Raw genomic sequence first — 17,561 nt, 5'->3', positions numbered from 1 at the left:
TTTCCAGCTATTCTTCTAGGAGAAACCTCCATTCCTTACTTCTACTTCTTTTCCCATGGGGTTCGGTTATCATCGCTACGTAGACGACTCCTCAGATCTACACATCCAGGCCTAGACTCCAACCTGAGCTCTGGTCCTATATCACCAACTGGCTATCGCACACCTCCAGCTAGGCACCCCAAAGGCAGCTCAGGGCCTGGCACATAGTAGGCTTTTCATAAACCACTTGTTGGACTGAATTGAGTGGTGGTGGTGGTAATGATGGAATGCTCTTCCCATGACCCTTCAAACCCCCTAGACACACCCAAGGGGTGTTTACTTCTTTGACATTTGATCTAAGATCAGAAATGAGACTGAAGATTTTTGAGTAATAACCTCAAAACCTAAGTTAGCTCCACAAAAAAAGGAGAAAAAATTATCAATTCGGAGAGAAAAATATTGTGAAGATCAGAAGCACTTAAAAGTCTAGATTGACAGTGATTTCTGGTATATTTTGGAAAGACCTAAAATGTTTGACTATTTGAAAATTAAAAGCTTCGATGTTACTTTTATAGGGGCCTATAGGGGCCTGTGGGGCCTTTTCCGCTGGAAAAAGTGCTTTGTTATAGTCCCTTTTTTCTGAGGGAGATCAGAGTGTCTCTTATACTTTTTTTAGACAAGCTTCTTTTCCAAATGGCTGCATTTCAAAACAAATCACTGAAGCGGTCCTGAGCCTACTCTGAGTCAGAAAGTAGTTAGCAGACTCTCCCTCGTCCCACATGGTGAATCTGGCAGCTTCTACACTGGTGATGCTTCTTAGGCCTTCTTCCTCCTCACCCCTCACACAGCCCTCATCCTCTCCTGCCTGGATTATTTCAGGGAACTTTTAGCTGGTTTTCATGCCTCCAGTCTTTGCTCTGTGCTCTCCATTCTCCACTTAGTTACCAAAGGGATTTTCCTTAAGCCTGGGTCTGACCGATTTCCTCTCACAATCAACAAACTCCAAAGACTCCCTATTGCTAATAGAATAACTCTTCTGTTTTAAAAGTCAAAAAAGGCTGGGGCAGCTGGATGGTGCAGTGGCTAGAGCACCAGCCCTAGAGTCAAGAAGACCTGAGTTTAAACTTGGACTCAGACATTTACTAGCTGTGTGACCCTGGGCAAGTCAGTTAATCCCAATTGCCATTAATTAATTAACTAATTAATCAAATGAATGAATAAATAAATGAAAACCAAACAACCTGTTGCTGACCTGCCTTTCCATACTAACTCTAAGTTATTCTCCCTCCCAAACTGGCCTTCTTGCTACCCCTCACACATCCTACTCCATTTCCTACGTTGGTTTCTTTGCATAGGCCATTCTTCATACCAGGAATTGCAATCACACCATCCTTTAGTTGTTGTTGTTTTTTCAAAATTTAGTTCAAATATTCCATGGACCCCCAACTACTAATGTTCTGCCTCCCTACACCACTTTTTATCTGTTTTTATTTTTTCTGTATACAAATGCATACATACATACACACATACACACATACACACTTCTAACCCTAATTCTGTTTCCAGTCTAATTCTGAGGTATATCTTCACTGACCCCCCTTAATACAGTGTGTCTCAAGAGGAGATGGTGTCTATTTTTTTTAATCCTTTTGTACCTAGCAAAGTATTTAATTCATGCAAGCATTCATTGATTCATTCATTCATTGATCAGTAAAGACATTTTTAAAATAGGTGAATTTGAATTCTGGCTCTGCTGATTACTACCTACATATCCTTGGGGAAGTAATTTAACTTCTCTAGGATTCATCTCCTTTAAAAGGAAGAGGTTGACTAGATGACATGGATGGTCATTTCTAGCTCTAACATGGAGGACCCTATGATTCCCTCCCCCCTCCCCCACCAAATCTTCTCTTCTTGTTAAGCACACCCAGTTCCATCAAAGACACCTCATATTTTCACATAGATTGTATTTTATGCTTCCTCTGTAAACTCTGGAAACAGAAAGCTTTAACAGCTTAAGCTAACGGGACTTCAGTTAATTTAAGTAATGCCACAGGTTTATTCTGATCCCTTAATAATTGTTCTGAAGATTGCCACTCTTCATTTCTTTTTCTCTCTTTCTTTTCTGTTTCACAAGGTTGATAGATGGTGAGTTGTCTATAAGCCCTCTGGTTTTCTCCATACTAATGCCTCCATGCCTTTCCTCTCAGATTGTCTCCATCGACCCCTCCATGTGGCTAGCATGGACAATTGGCTTCTTTCTGGTATCAGCTAAAATCCTGCCTATTACAAGAAGCCTCTCTGGGTCTCCCTTGATGTGACTGCCTTCCCTCCCACTCCCAATGTGCCCTTTATGTGTCTTGGCTGTTCATTGCTATTTGCATGCTGCTGTTAGATTGGGAGCCCCTTGAGGGCAGGGACTGTTTTTGGCTTTATTTCCCCACTACCAACCATAGTGCCTGGCACATATTCAGCAATTAATAAATGCTTCTTGTTTGATTGGGTTTTTTTGTAAAAACAATTACACATGTGTCCCATGATAGAAAATCTCTGAGCCAAAGGAGGTGCTGCCCCCAGCAACGATACCCACTAATTTTATTATCTTTGCCATCACCAGGACTGTTGGGTTATTTGACTAAACAGCAGAAGGAATGGGGCATTTCTTCCACCACCACCCACGGCTTCCTTGGAAGGCAGAATTGGTACAGTGAAGAACTAACACAATTCAAGGAGAACATTGTACTCAGTTCAACAATTATTCCACATCTACTGGGTACAGATCACTGCATCAGACACTGGAGACCTCACAGTTTAGATAAAGTCATGTCCTTGACCTCATAGAGCTCACAATCTAGCACAGAATATGACACAGATATATCCAATATACAACATTGCATGACAAGCATATGAGAGAATGCAAAGAGTACAAGGAATGTTTATCAAAGAGGTGCAAAGGCAGGTCTATGCGCTCGCTCTCTCTCTCTCTCTCTCTCTCTCTCTCTCTCTCTCTCTCTCTCTCTCTCTCTCTCTCCCCCCCCCCACCCCTCTCTCTCCCCTCATCAGCTTCCAGAGGTTTGACTGCATGCACACAGATGGCTCCCACATCTATATACTCAGACCTCACCTCTCTCTTGAGCTTCAGTCCCATATCCCCAGCCATCTGCTTAACATTTCTACCTGCCAGACTCCACAGGTATCTCAGTTTCAATATGTTATAAACTGAACTCATATCTTTACCCCAAAATCTTTCTCTCTGCCTAACTTCCTCATTTCTATTGAGGGCAGCAGCATCCTTTCATGGTTCATAACTCAACACATAATATATCAACAAAGAAGTGCGAAAACAAATGTCGGAGTAAATGATGCCAATTTGTTCATGGAAATGGGAGGGTGTATGATGGCGATCCAGAACTGAGTCATCACCACAAGAAATTAATGAAGGGTGGAGCCCACACTTATTAATCAATGCAGACAATGTAGGAAATCAGAGAAACTGTTATATGTCACTGAAAAATTTTACACCTACTAATTACCTAGCAATCAATGACTTAATGACTAGAATCATGCATGAAATGCACACTGCCACTCATGGACTAACAGATAAATCAAACCAATAAAAATGTTTAAGTTATTATTATTATTATTATCATTATTATTATTATTTCCTATTCATTCCTCTGTGAGAGGTAGACTTCAGTGAGAGTCATGTTTCAGTCATGTGGGGTCTTCATGACCCCATTTAGGGTTTTCTTGGCAAAGATACTGGAGTGGTTCGCCATTTCCTTCTCCAACTCGTTTTATAGATGAGGAAAGCAAATAGGGTTAAGTGATTTTCCTAGGATCACACAACTAGTAAGTGTCTGAGGCCAGGCTCAGACTCAGGTCTTCCTGACTCCAGGCCTGATGCTTTATCCACACAGTGCATATACACATCCCATCTTATAAACATAGACTACAAAATAGCCTGAAGAACTCAATTTATAAACTATAGTGGAAACAAAGCATTATCTCAGACAGAACCGTTACCTATAATTTCCCACTGATCAATGAAAACTAAAGAACATTTTAATAGACGTTATACCAGGTAGCCATAGTCTCCAAAGTGCTTGGAATGAAAAGCTTTAAAAATAGAGACCTAGGTGAAAAAAATCAAAATGATGTGGTACCTGTAGGAGGTCCATATGCTTTCTGCCACCTTGTCTGCTACTGGAGCTGTATCAAGGATGCTTTGGGTGATCCTAGAGAAAATGAAACTAAAACCTAATGCTTTTATCCAACTGCAAAAAGCAGACATTCTTATCCATTTATGCAACAGTCCACAGAACATTCAACATAAAAGAATCATAACAGCATAGACACATATGCCAGGACCATTTCGACCTGAACTCCATTGAACAAGATGACAATGACCTCTCTATTATGATAATAATGTTAATAAGTTATAGAAAGATGAACATTTTCTCATAAAAAAGAGGAACACAATTTCTAGATGTCCTCAGAGCACAAAATAAACAGACTTAAAAAACACAGAAATACTGAGCCCTCTTGGCCTCTATTTCTTCATCTTGTAAAATAGGTATTCCCCCACAGGTGGTACCTCAGAGAGCCATTGTGAGGATAGAGAGCCAGAAATGTTCCCCGAAACCAATTTTGAAACTCACAAAAAGAAAATAAAGTAACTTCCACCATTGCTTTCCACTGCTTCTTAGCCAAGAACGTGCAGAATCACATTACGAGGCAACAGTCCCGTTCCAGAAGCCATCTGAGAACTCCATTTCCCCGCGCACTGATAAACGTGAGTCTACAAAGTCAATGAATATATTAATAGTCTGGGATATCCACGTGGCCAAATGCCATGCTGCCCAGCCTACTTTGGGCACGACAGCTATGCTACCACTGTGGTTTCGCCTGCGTTTCCCTTTTTTTCCTGAGGGGAGAGGAGGGAGGGATGTATCAACATTCTTTCCCAATTCCTCTCACAACCTGGTTTCTGCCTCTTTTGCTTCCTGTCCAATCTGCTTTGATGTCCTTCTTTTTGTAGATACGTTGTGTGGGGGAGAGAAGAAAATCAAGATAGGAAGATTAATTTTTCTTCTTACGCCTTCTGTAAGAAACTTAGCCTGAAAGAGGGCTTATGGCTTCCTCTGTGCTTCTGGTATCTCCTTTGAAGTCACAGGCCATTCTGTGTGTGTGGAGGGAGATAACAGGCCTAGGGAATTAAGTCCTTGTGTTCTGTCTGAGGGAGGGCATAGGGCTGGCTCAACTGGATGAAGTCACTGGTTTGTAAGACTTCCTGCCTCAGGTATTTCTGATGGGACCCAGAGCTTTCTGTGGAAAGATTTCCTCTCAGGTAAGGGGGAGAGGGGATATAGCATTGTGTTGGTATGTCAATGTTGTCGTTGTTTTGCAATTCCTACTGCCTTTTATCCATTCCCACAGTACTCAAGTAACGGGTCACTCTTCTACAGTGAACAAAGATTTTTAGAGCTAAAAGGGACCACAGAGCGTTGGATCTAGGAGGGATTTCAGGAAATCAAATGTTACATTAATAATAATAATAATAATAATAATAATAATAATAATAATAATAATAATAATTCACATCACTGTCATACTTTAAGATTTACAAAGCACAAACAAAAATAAAAATAAAAAAAGACTTACAAAGCACTCCACTTTCCCCATGAAAGTCCTAGGCTATGTGTAACAAAGTATTATTGCTGTTTTAAAGATGAGGAAACTGAGGCTCAGAGAGATAAGGTGAATTTGCCGATGGTCACATGCCAAGAGATTGAAAGCCCAATGCTCACTCGGGCCCTTTGGCTCAGGAACAAACAATTGCATCAATACTTTGATAAACTCACCATCTCCTTGAGGGAATACTCCTTTCTATGAGACAGGTAACAAGCCTTTCTAGACTGTGTGATTTTTGCTCACACTCTCCCATAAATTTCCCATAGACGTTCTGCCCATGGCTCCCAGTTCAATATTCAGGCTGCCCATCTATTGCTCATTCTATCTAGATGGCCTCACCTCCTCTTGTAATCATACATTTCCTGAGTGTTCTCTACATCACCCATGTTGGTATAAGTCATCACTGTTAATATGCTATGGTCTATTCGTGTCCAATATTTGTCTTTCCTTTGTGTTTTGGGTCAACCCATGATTTTGGGTTTTTGGAGATAGCGACATTCCATAATTTGTGACCATAAACAATCATTGGAAGAATGCTGGTGTTTTAAAAAAGAAGTTTTGTTATGACAGGAGCATCTTGGGATCATGAAAAGTACATTGTCTTCCTTCTGTTCAATTCTGGGCTTAGCTCCCAACCATCTGCAATGTGTGTCCTATATGTGCTGATAGACTAACTAAATGGAGTGTCATACGAAGTGCATGTCCTAATCTGGATAAAGGCCAGTCATCATCCATTTGTTTTATCCCATGTGGATTGTTCATCTGATTTCCTGAGTGGCAAATGATCTCAGTTCTGGCACTGGGTCCTGGCAAGTGTGATGGATTTAACAAGAGGATCTGAGATCCATTCTACTTTTGAAACTTGTGCATGACCTCTCCCAGGTTCAGTTTCCTCATCTTGTCAAATAATAATCATAATAATAACCATAAAAATAATAATAATAATAATACCTTGGCATCTGCCTTACAGGATCTTTGGGGATTTAAATAAGGCATTGTGGTACAGGCATTTGTGACCTCTGGAAACAGAAAACCTGGATTCAAACCCTGCGAACCTGGACAATTTACTCACCTTCCCTGGGCCTCAGTTTGGTCATTAGTAAAATGACGGTGTTGGACCACACAGTCTCTGATGTCCCTTTCAGCTCTGGTACTACTGTCCTAGAATCACATGTCTGAAAGTACTTTGCAAGCTTTTGAATTTAGCCGGTCGTTGATACTATTACAGGCAGATGCGAGCACCAAGAGAACCTCACATCTCTGGATGAGGTAGTGTATACAGGGATGGACTTGAAGTCAGGAAGAGGTAGGTTCAAATTCTGCCACAGACATTTAGTTAGCTGTGTGACCCTAGGAAAGTCACTTTGCCTTTCTCGGTCTCAGTTTCCTCATTTGTAAAATAAGGATAATAATAGCACCTGCCTCCCAGTATTGTTGTGAGGATCACATGAGAATACACACACACACACACTCGTACACTCACACACACACATACACATATACTCACACACACTCACACACACTCACACCCATACACTCACACGCACACTCACACACTCATACACACATACACTAAAACACACTCACACACACTCATATACTCAACACACACACACACTGCTTTGAAAACCTTAAAGCCCTTTATAAATGCTATCACTATCATCATCATCAGGAATCCACCTTCTAATTAGATTCTACAAAGAACTTTGTTCTTCAAATTTGACAAGCACATCACCTGTTCTTTCATCCAAGTCAGTGATCAAACTGGTAAAGAATATCTAATGTTGATCCCCAGGGACATACACTGCCACAGACCTCCCTCCAAGCTGACATTCTTCCACGAATGACTCCTCTTAGGGTCTGGCCACTCAACTAGTTCTGAATCTACCCAATTGGACCCTCATGGAGTCTCCATCTTGTTCACAGAAATGGAAGAGCTAGTTAGACTGTATTTAAAAGCAATCTTTCTCCTGAGCTACCAGTTTAGTAATGCTGTTAAGAGAAAAGAAAAAAAAGAAAGGAGGGAAGGAAGGAAGGAAGGAAGGAAGGAAGGAAGGAAGGAAGGAAGGAAGGAAGGAAGGAAGGAAGGAAGGAAGGAAGGAAGGAAGGAAGGAAGGAAAGAAGGAAGGAAAGAAGGAAGGAAGGAAGGAAGGAAGGAAGAAGGAAGGAGAAGGAAGGAAGGAAGGAAGGAAGGAAGAAGGAAGGAAGGAAGGAAGGAAGGAAGGAAGGAAGGAAGGAAGGAAGGAAGGAAGAAAGGGAAGGAGGGAGGGAGGGATGGAGGGAGAGGGAGAGAGAGGAGAGGAGAGAGAGAGAGAGAGAGAGAGAGAGAGAGAGAGAAATGGGGGGAGAGAGAGAGGAAGAGAGAAAGAGAGACAGATGGAGAAACAGGGGAGGAGGGAGAGAGAGAGAGAGAGAGAGAGAGGAAGAGAGGAAAGAGAGAGAGAGAGAGAGAGAGAGAGAAGAGGAGAGAAAGAGAGAAAAGAGGAGAAAGAGAGAAAGAGAGAAAGAGAGAAAGAGAGAAAGAGAAAGAAGAAGAAAGAAAGAAAGAAGAAAGAAAGAAAGAAAGAAAGAAAGAAAGAAAGAAAGAAAGAAAGAAAGAAAGAAAGAAAGAAAGAAAGAAAGAAAGAAAGAAAGAAAGAAAGAAAGAAAGAAAGAAAGAAAAGGATTTCTGGGCCCTTCCAAGTATCTCTTTCCAGAATTCCTCGACCAGGAATGCTCCAGTATAACCAATAATGTGGTTTTTAAGTCAGAGCTTGAAGGCTTACCTACTGCCTTCCCCATCACACCTCTTCATGTAGGTAGAGAATACTGACATATTAACATGCTCAGTGTATGCCCAAGAACATACAGCTAGCATCAAATTTTAATAACATCCAGTGTATTTTCTACCAAATCACAGACGCTTCGTATTAAACCACAGGTTTTCCAACTGCTTTAGCCCGGTGCAGCACATGTGGCTATGTGCTGGGGGGTGGGGAGAGGAGAGAAAGGGTTGGCCCAGACAGCCTTGAAATCTAACTTTTTTTTTTCATTGTTTACTCTAGCACCTTACCACGTTGGAACAGAAGTTAGTGCAAAGGTAATTTTTTCCCTCTTTCCCAGCAAGTGTCTAACTGAAAAAGCAGAATGCCAAGCAAACAGACTTTTCTCTAAAGCATCTTGTTACCGTGAATAGCTTTTCGATTTCCGAGAGTATCTGTGGGGGCAGATTGCCAAGGCGCTGAGCCCTCAGCCCTTTGATAGGCATAGCACAGGACTGGTGCAGAGGGAAGGACGGATAGGATCTTATTCGGATGTTAGCCCCTTATCTAGTGCTGACAGGTCCTGTTTTACCTTTAATAAACTCTTTTCAGAGGGAAGAGTCCTCCAACATTTTCTGAGATCTCATTTCCTCGCTTCCAAAGAGGGCAGTCACCTTAAACCCTTTCAAAACCTAAAAATACTCCTAGATGTGTTCCGAGGGGAGCCAGAAGTTACCCAGAAGCCAGCTCTTCATTCTGAGCTCCTGTGATCTTCCTTCTCCCCGTGCGTTGCTAGGCAGCCCTCCGCTGGCGGGGGAGCTTCCTGTCTCAGGAATCTGTGTCCCCAAACTTTCCTCTGTTTCTCCATCCTGCGGCACCCCAGAGCTGTGCGAGGATTATGGCTGCAAATACTCTTAGTTCAAGGCGGACCGAAGAGAGGATGAGTGCGGCAGATGGAGAAGGCCCAGAACTGGGAGTCAGAGGCCCTGATTTTAAAGCTCTGCTCTGCCACACACTGCGGGACTTTGGACAAGCTGCTTCGTTCTCTGGGACGTGACTTCCTCATTTGTAAAATGCAAGGTTAATTCTTGCCCTGCTAACAGCATCCCCTGGTGTTTGAGGATCCAGTGCTTAGAGAATCTTACGATGTTATGGAAATGCAAATGTAGTATTATGACCATTATGATCATCCTGGTGCACATCATGCTTGGCACAGTACTCTGCGTACAACAGGTGCTTAACACCTGCTTCTGGAGTTGTACTGAATTGAAAAGGGACCGCGAAATGTTGGTGGCTGAATGTTAAGAATAACCCTGAAGTCAGCCTCCTGAACCCTTCCTTCTAAAGTGCCATGCTCTCTGCAAAAAATCAATCCAATTACATTGAACAAGCACTTCGGTGCTCCCATGTGCCAAGCATGGGATTATGTTCAGGGGATACAGGGACAAAAGTGAAACCATCCTTGCCATAAATGGGCTGACAGTCTCCTGGACCACAAAGCAGTGTGCCCTTCACGGGTATTCAAAGCCAATATTTTGGTCTGAAATTCTGAGGCCATGTTCCAGTCTGCAAGATCTAAATAATTTTGCTCCTAAGCTGGCTGTCACACCCCTGAGATGTCACACTGAAACTACAAATCCAGCCCAGGAATGTCAGAGGTTCTGAGCAGAGATTTAGAAACTACACTTCCAAGAGGCATCTTTCATGGATTTTTCTGCATCTGTTGGGGTGGGAAAATAATAGATCAGCACATCATTATCACTGGCATCAGAGGCTACTGAGCTCTCGCAAATGGATTGTCCAAATGTCTGAAGCTTGACTCCTTTCAGTCTTCCAAATCAGTTATTCCATCAACGAGCATTTCTTGAGCACCTACTATGTGCCAGGCACTGTACTCCACTTTGAGGCTGCAAAAGCTGCTGTCCCTGCTCTCAAGGAACTGCATTCTTTTGGGGGTGAGGGAGGCAAAATATACAACAAGGACATAAAAATGACGGTGAAGTAATTAAGGTGGGAAGACAGGGAGCTAAGTCTTCTCAAGAGAATCTTGATAAGGCTTCAGCCACTCCTGACATCATCAATGGAACGTGCGGGAAGCTAAGTCAGCCCTTTGTTGGTGGCTGGGACCGCTGCTCCACACCAACACTATCCTGGGCACTGCCCTCGGGAACCCCTGAGCCCCACTGGAGACAGAATGCCGGGACCTCCTGATTCTATAAAGCTCTAAGGCTGACCAAGCCAGCCCTGTGAGAGGCACAGCTCCCCCTTTGACACCCTAGATAAAGGATCTCTAAACAGAGCTGAGACCAGTGGAAACACCCTAAAATCGATGTCTGAAGACAAATCCAATTAGAAAGAGAGAGATCCCAAGATGCGAGACCCTTTGTGGGGGTATTGGAGGTCCTGAGATACTGCCCCTCCCTTCGGGTGGGTAAACTGAGGAGGTGCTTGCCTGGATTTCTGCTACCCGGGAAGGGAAGGCAAGAAACTGAGGCTAAAAAAAGGAAGTGACTTGTCTATGGCCACACAGTCAGAATTTGAATTCGAATCTCCTGACTACAAGTCCACTGCCTTTTACTAGCTATGTGACCCTAAGCAAATAATTTAATCTCTGTCTGCCTCAGCTTCCTCATCTGTAGAATGGGGATAGTAAAGCATCTACCTCACAGGGTTGTTGTAAGGATAAAATGGGATATTTATAGTGTTTTGCAAACTTTATAGCACCAAATCAATGCTAGCTATTATTATTGTTGTCCTGATCATTATTTATTTAAACATTTTCCACTCGTTTATTCATTTGTCATGCTAGTAAATGAGGTCCCACTGTGCCGACTTTCATTCCTTCCTAGCAGTGGAATTAAAGCAGAAGGAGGATTCCTGAGGGTGACTCTTGTTTTTTCAGATAGGGTTGGCTCAGGGAGTCTGGGGGAAGTTTCCATTAATAGTGTACCTGTGTGTGGTATTTGTTCACAGGAACAGTTGCAAATGTGTCTAGTTTTAAAGCCCCATCTTCAGGTGTTGGTCTGGTCTTAGGCTGGGCTGGTGAGGAAGGGTTAGAGCCTGCTGGATCCCTAGTCCCCAGGTTCTAGGACTTTGAGCTTTAACTTGGCAATTAATGCCAGGGTCTACAGCCAGCTCCTCTCCTCCCATGCCAAGGTCAGATGGCTGATCGGAATGTCCTTTGTTTACCATCCTGAATGCTCTCCCTTCTACTTTCAGCCTCGGAAGAGTTTTGTCCATCAAGGTTATAGGTGAGTTCTCAGGCCTGATATTCTCCCCAACCCTCTGTTTTGCCAATCTAGATCATTTGGGTTTGTTTTATGTCTAAGCCAGTTACAGTTTCTTGTGGGCTCATGCCTCTGGAATAGGCCAGTAGTCCATCTGTGCTAAACAATTAGATCAGCCTCTGCACTTTTAAGTCCAGCAGGCCAAGTCAAATTGTCAGGTAATCAGTAGAGTGGGAAGAGCTGTGGATGTGAGGCCAGCAGACCGAATTTTGTATCATTGCTCACTTGACTGCATGTGTGACCCTAGCTGGGCCCCCAAATCACAGAATCTCAGAACATACTTCAGAGACTATCTAGTACAAACCACACATAAATGGGAATCTCTCTACCACATCCTTGACAACTGACCATCCAAGCCACATTCAATGACCTGCAGGCATGGGGGCCCCACTACTTTTTAACTCAGTTTCCTTGTTTAAAAAAATGATGGTGATGGTTTAGATGATTCTAATCTCAGAATTGCTCCTTCTGGAGACAAAAAGAAGAAGTTGGAATCCCTCTCCTGTGTGCCTTTCCTCTGTTTTAGTTATGTGGTAGAGAGAGCAATTTTATTCCTCTTAGCCCCAAAGGTCAGAACAAGATCAAAGAGGCATAATCATTTGAGAAACCAGACACTGATTTTAAACCTCCACACTGATATTAAACCTCAGTGTAGGGTCTAACTTGCTTGAAATGAGATAGGATCTGGCCTTGGATAACTTACTAGCTGTGTGACCTGGGCCAGTCACTTAACCCTGATTGCCTCCAAAAAAAAGAAAGAAAGAAAAGGAAAAAAAAAATGAGATATGGCATCTTACATCTGGGGCCTGATTTGTGAGTCAATGTGATTTTGAGGAGGTCTGAGAGAGGCCTGGTGTCCATAATGGGGAGGGTGTGTTGGCAGACCACACATGAAGCATCAGGATCAGTTCTAGGGACCACAATTCAGGAAAGACAAGGTAAATTCAAGTGTTTCTAGAAGAGGACATAAGAACTGGAGACCACGTCTTACAAGAATTGGTCGAAGGATGTGAGGAGGATTAGCCTGGAGAACACTCAGGAAGCCATGATAGTTGTCTTCAAGTATTGGAAGAGTTTTCTTGAGGAAAAGGAATGAGTTTTGTTCTGCTTTGACTCAGAATGCAGAGGGATGCAAAGGGATAAAGCTGCAGAGGCAGACGTCAGCTTGGTGGAAGGAAAAACTGTCCAATGATCATAGCTCTTCCCTAATGGAAGGGGGTGCCAGCAGACCCAGTTAGTTCCCTGTCCCTGGGGCTCTCCTGGTAGGGCTCAGGGAATGTTGGGGAGGGACTTCTCATTCAAGCAAGGGTTGGAGCAGATGACCTCCGAGCTCCCCTCCAAATTCTGTGATTCTATAAGCCAGGCCTCCAGCCTGACTCCTCATCAAGGTCTCTTCACACCATCCAACTCTACCTCCCTAACACTGCCAACATCTGGCTTAAAACCTCTATGTGTGAGGGTCAGACAGCTAGCTCTGGGAAGAGCAGTCTTGATGCCAAATAATTCCTGTGGCAGATGGGTTTAGGAATAAATCTCTGCTAGAAACAAACCCCTTCCCCTCCAATTGCATTTGGGAGTAAAGGGGTATCTGGATAGATTATCAGACAGCCGCCTAAGAGGTGGACTTGACCCTGATGCTCTTGTCCACCCCCAAAAAAGGATCAAGGTCACTTACAAGCAGACTGAGATGTGACAGTATCTAATTCATAGATATATTCTGTCTGTTGCTATATGTTAGACTGTGCTCGGTTCAGACTTTGTTCTACTGTCTTTTAATTTTTCAGCCATAAACATACCTTTAGGGATGAGAAAAAGAAGGGGAAACAGCCAAGGGAAAGTGAACTGCACAAAAGGGACAAAGAGTTGAATTCTAAAAAGGTATCTATCTTCTTGGGTGGACATCTGCCTCAGCTCCACAGTTGAGTGTCTTGTAGACGGATCATTCTTTCTGTACGTGTGGCATCTCATCTCCAAGCAACGAGACTGAGTTTCTGGAGGGAAAGGGATCCTTGGAATGTTTGTCTTTGAATTCTAGAACACCCAGCACGTGCCTTACACATAATAGGCACTTACTAAGTGCCAGCAGAATTACAGGGAAGTGAATCCTGGTTTGTAAGAGTTTAGAATGGGCCAAGAAGAGCTGAAGGTAAAATAAACTAGGTTATCTCTGATGTTCCCTGTCCCACTCCAATATTGCATTTTCATGTCCACATTCCACCGTGTTCCAAGGCCCTTCCAATAGATACTATTATTATCCACGTTTGACTTTCTTCAGGTCACATAGCTACCGAGTGTCTGAGTCTGAGGCAGGATGTGAGCCTTAGATGTAAGTTTACGCTTATTCGTAATTATAGGAACCATATAAATTTCTTAAAAGTAATTTAGGGATTTAATTAATTCAATAACTGTCTATTAAGCATCTACTATATGCCAAGGCACTGTGATAGATGTGAGGATACAATATGCTGAAAATAACATATGGAAATCATTTTATAAATCTTAAATCACTATATAAACGCTAGCTATTATTATTACTGGGCAGCTGCGTGGTGCAGTAGATAGAGCACCAGGCCTGGAGTCAGAAAGATCTAAGTTCACATCTTGCCTCAGACACTTATTAGCTTTATGACCCTGGGCAAGCCACTTAAGCGTGTTTGCCTCGGTTTCCTCATCTGTAAAATGAGCTGGAGAAGGAAATGGCAAACCATTCCAGGATCTTTGCCAAGAAAACAGAAAATGGGGTCACAGAGAGTCCGACACAACCAGACAACATTATATGCCCAACGCTGTGGAGTTCCTGCCAGTCCTAAATCCTGTGATCTTGTTAATTAATGAGTCCTTTTAAAGGAATGCTGTTGTGTTTCATTTATGATAGAAAAAAGGAAGTAACATTTTAAGGTGGAAGTGAAGTTCATGTGAACTGTGCTGATTTCTCCTAATTGCCTGTATTTAGATCAACCGGGAGGAAAGCATTCTTCGAAAACCCCAGATGAAGGAGGACCACAGAGGCAAGTGGAGACTGGTGCGCCAGAAGTCAGGTGAGAGCCTTGGTAGCATCCACAGGGAGGCAGGTGGGGATGTTGCCGTCTAAGAGCAGAGCCAAGATTTGGAAGTGTTGTTCTGTCCCGGCTGCTCCGGCCACGCCTGATGTTTGAACCCAAACACGACTATAAACACGGCGGGGGCGGCTGCCTCCCACCCACTTTGGCTGGGAGACAGTTAGAAAGGACACCAGACAGAGTCACAAAGGACTCGGAGACTCAGGTGCGTAAAGGGGGCGGTTTTTTAAGGCCACACGGCTGGGATGCAAGGATCCAACCCAAGCAGAGCCAGTCAACACTGTGGGAGGTATTAGAGATTTACAAACGACAAAAGCAGTCCCTGTCCTGGAGGAGTTTACGTTCTCCTAAGGGATTCCTAAACAGACACACATTTGATAATTCAAGGAGGGAGAAAGCATTGACAGCTGGGGTGGCGGCGTAGGGACGCTGTTAAGAACTCCTCCTTGAAGGAAGAGGTGCCTGAGCCCAGGGTCAACAGGAGATAAAGACCCAGTAGAGCAGAGGTGAGGAGCCTGCACGCACCGAGGCTGGCTTCTCTTGCCTCGTTCCCCTCGCCCCCATAGTGGCATCCTTAATAGAAACTCACATACAAACAGCACTTTAATGAGGTGTAGCTCTTTGTACCTGAAGGGAGCTTTAGGGTGGGGTGAGCTCCCTGTAGGGAGCTGGGGAACCTGGAGAGCTTGTCATGCCTATGCATTATGGGTCCTGCTAAGTGTCTGTAGGTGTCCTGGCTGTTGTTATGTTGACAACATGGTTTTCTGGTTTAGTTTGATTTTATATAATTACAAGAAGAATGGTAGGGTTTGCATTGCCCCCAGGAACATGGGCAGGAATTACACAGAACAGGCGGGAGTGGATAGATCTACAGCTTTGAAAAAAGAGAGAAATGAATGAGACCAGGGGGTCCCATGGCTTTTTCCAAGAGCAAGGTGTTGGAGTATTTGAAGACGTTGTATCATTCATCTTTGAGAGAGAGATGATTGTCAGGACTTGGCTGATAGCTGTCTGTGGAAGAATTAACATTGGGGGCAGCTAAGTGCCCTGGCCCTGGAATAAGGAGGACTTGAGTTCAAATCTGAACTCTGACACTTACTAGCTATGTGACCCTGGGCCAGTCACTTAACTCTGATTGCTTCCAAAAGTGCCTCCAAAGTTACAAGCCTGGGCAGTTGGGTGAGAACTGATGTTATTAGCAGAAATAGAGAAGCTGGGAGGAGGAGGGGCATGGGAGACAATGAGTTCCATTGAGTTAGAGGTGTTAGCTGGGAAGAATACCCAGAAGGAAACTGGAAAGGGAAGGTGAGTTCAGAGAAATAAGAGAAGGAGAGAAAGTCCTGGGACTTGGAGTCAAGAAGACCTGAGTTCAAATCCTGCCTTAGACACTTATTATGTGACCTTGGTCAGGTCACTTAATCGCTGTCAGCTTCAATTTCTTTGTCTGTAAAGCAGGGATGATAATAACACCTATTTCACAGAGCTGTTGTGAGGATCAAATGAATAACATATTTAATGTGCTTTGCAAATCTTGAAGCACTTTATAAGGCGTCTCAAGAGTCTTGTGATAACTTTTTTCTACATTTAAAAGGAATAGCAATTGCACATAATAGAACTGCAGTTTCCTTAAACTGCAATCATCTTTTTTTATTATGCTTATTATGGAAATGCTTGTTTTATTCTATAAATTTAAAATAAATATATAAATGTGAAAAAAAAGTCTTAGTTCAGTTTTAAACATTAATAGCTTGAAATTCTGCACAAAGACATCTGGAGCATCATGTTAGTCATCACCATGATCATCTTTCTTGAAGTGACAGTGGGGACAGAAGGATGGATGGGATAAGCAAGGGACAAATTTAGAGAGGGAATAGAAGACTTGGAAAGCTCACACTGGAGGCGGAGGAGAGCAGAAAAAGGAGCCTTGTGGCAGCCAGAGAAGTTGGCTGAGTTGTAAGGATGCCCTTTGGCAGCCTGTGGCCTTGAACTCTGGGTAGCTGCTCCCTGTTGAACTCTTCCCAGGTATGGGGAATCAAACAAGCTGTCTGGTCCCCAGCCCAGTCTGCCATTTGAAGCTGTGTGGCTGCCCCTGGGCATTTCCCAATGATGGTGATGGCCCAGGAGCACGTTCACCTCACACATGAAAGGCCTTCACAGCATGGGGAAGGAGAAATGGCCCTGAGTTTGGAATCAAAGGACAGGGGTTCGAATCCTCCCTCTACCATTTGTATGACTTTGAGTACATCACCTCCTCTGTCAGGGCCTCAGTTTCCTTATCTGTAAAATAAGGAGGTTGAACTAGGGTCCCCTCCAGCACTTGGTCTCTGGCCGCATGACCTCGTACATTCAGAACCCACACCGACCACTTTGGCCCGTCCTTATTTCAGGAGTTTTAGTGTTGTCTCTTGCGTCCTCCTTATTTTATGCTTCTCCTTTATTCCACACAGTGCATAAGTGCATAGTAGGTGCTCAGGAGATGCCTTCTGATGGCTAGCAAGTCAGTCACCTTCTCAGGGCTTAGGTTTCCTCAAACAGAAAACAAGTAGGTTGGACATTGGAGGATCCCATAGTCCTGTGTCTCGGAAGACTCTGAAAATATGGAAATGGAAGGGACCATCCTAATGGGGTCTCTCAGTCTCAGTTTCCTCATCTGTAAAACTGTAAAAAGTCAGAAGTACAGCACCTAGCTCACAAATGTCTTTTGAGGATCAAATCAGACGATATGCATAAAATGATCCGAAAATTGTGGAGCACCTTAGAAGTATTAATGGAGTTTTACAGAAATGGCCTTTGGAATACTC

General features: G+C 43.4%; 1 protein-coding gene across 3 annotated transcripts in view; it reads left to right on the top strand.

The window, feature by feature from the left end:
* FYB2 (FYN binding protein 2) overlaps nucleotides 1-17,561 on the top strand; it is a 93,215-nt gene that overhangs the window by 44,026 nt on the left and 31,628 nt on the right. For 2 of the 3 annotated variants that reach the window (XM_078156661.1, XM_078156663.1), the window contains exons 6-11: nucleotides 4,689-4,774; nucleotides 6,902-6,979; nucleotides 8,718-8,752; nucleotides 11,634-11,665; nucleotides 13,486-13,579; nucleotides 14,655-14,739. In XM_078156661.1, the coding sequence (XP_078012787.1) occupies nucleotides 4,689-4,774; nucleotides 6,902-6,979; nucleotides 8,718-8,752; nucleotides 11,634-11,665; nucleotides 13,486-13,579; nucleotides 14,655-14,739 (410 nt within the window). The remainder of the gene's footprint in view (nucleotides 1-4,688; nucleotides 4,775-6,901; nucleotides 6,980-8,717; nucleotides 8,753-11,633; nucleotides 11,666-13,485; nucleotides 13,580-14,654; nucleotides 14,740-17,561) is intronic. The other variant, XM_078156662.1, reaches the window with a different exon arrangement.

Source organism: Phascolarctos cinereus, unplaced genomic scaffold, assembly GCF_003287225.1.
Source record: "Phascolarctos cinereus isolate Bilbo 61053 unplaced genomic scaffold, phaCin_HiC Scaffold_5;HRSCAF=322, whole genome shotgun sequence".
Classification (NCBI taxonomy): Eukaryota; Metazoa; Chordata; class Mammalia; order Diprotodontia; family Phascolarctidae; genus Phascolarctos; species Phascolarctos cinereus.
This window is presented reverse-complemented; position numbering and strand designations above follow the sequence as displayed.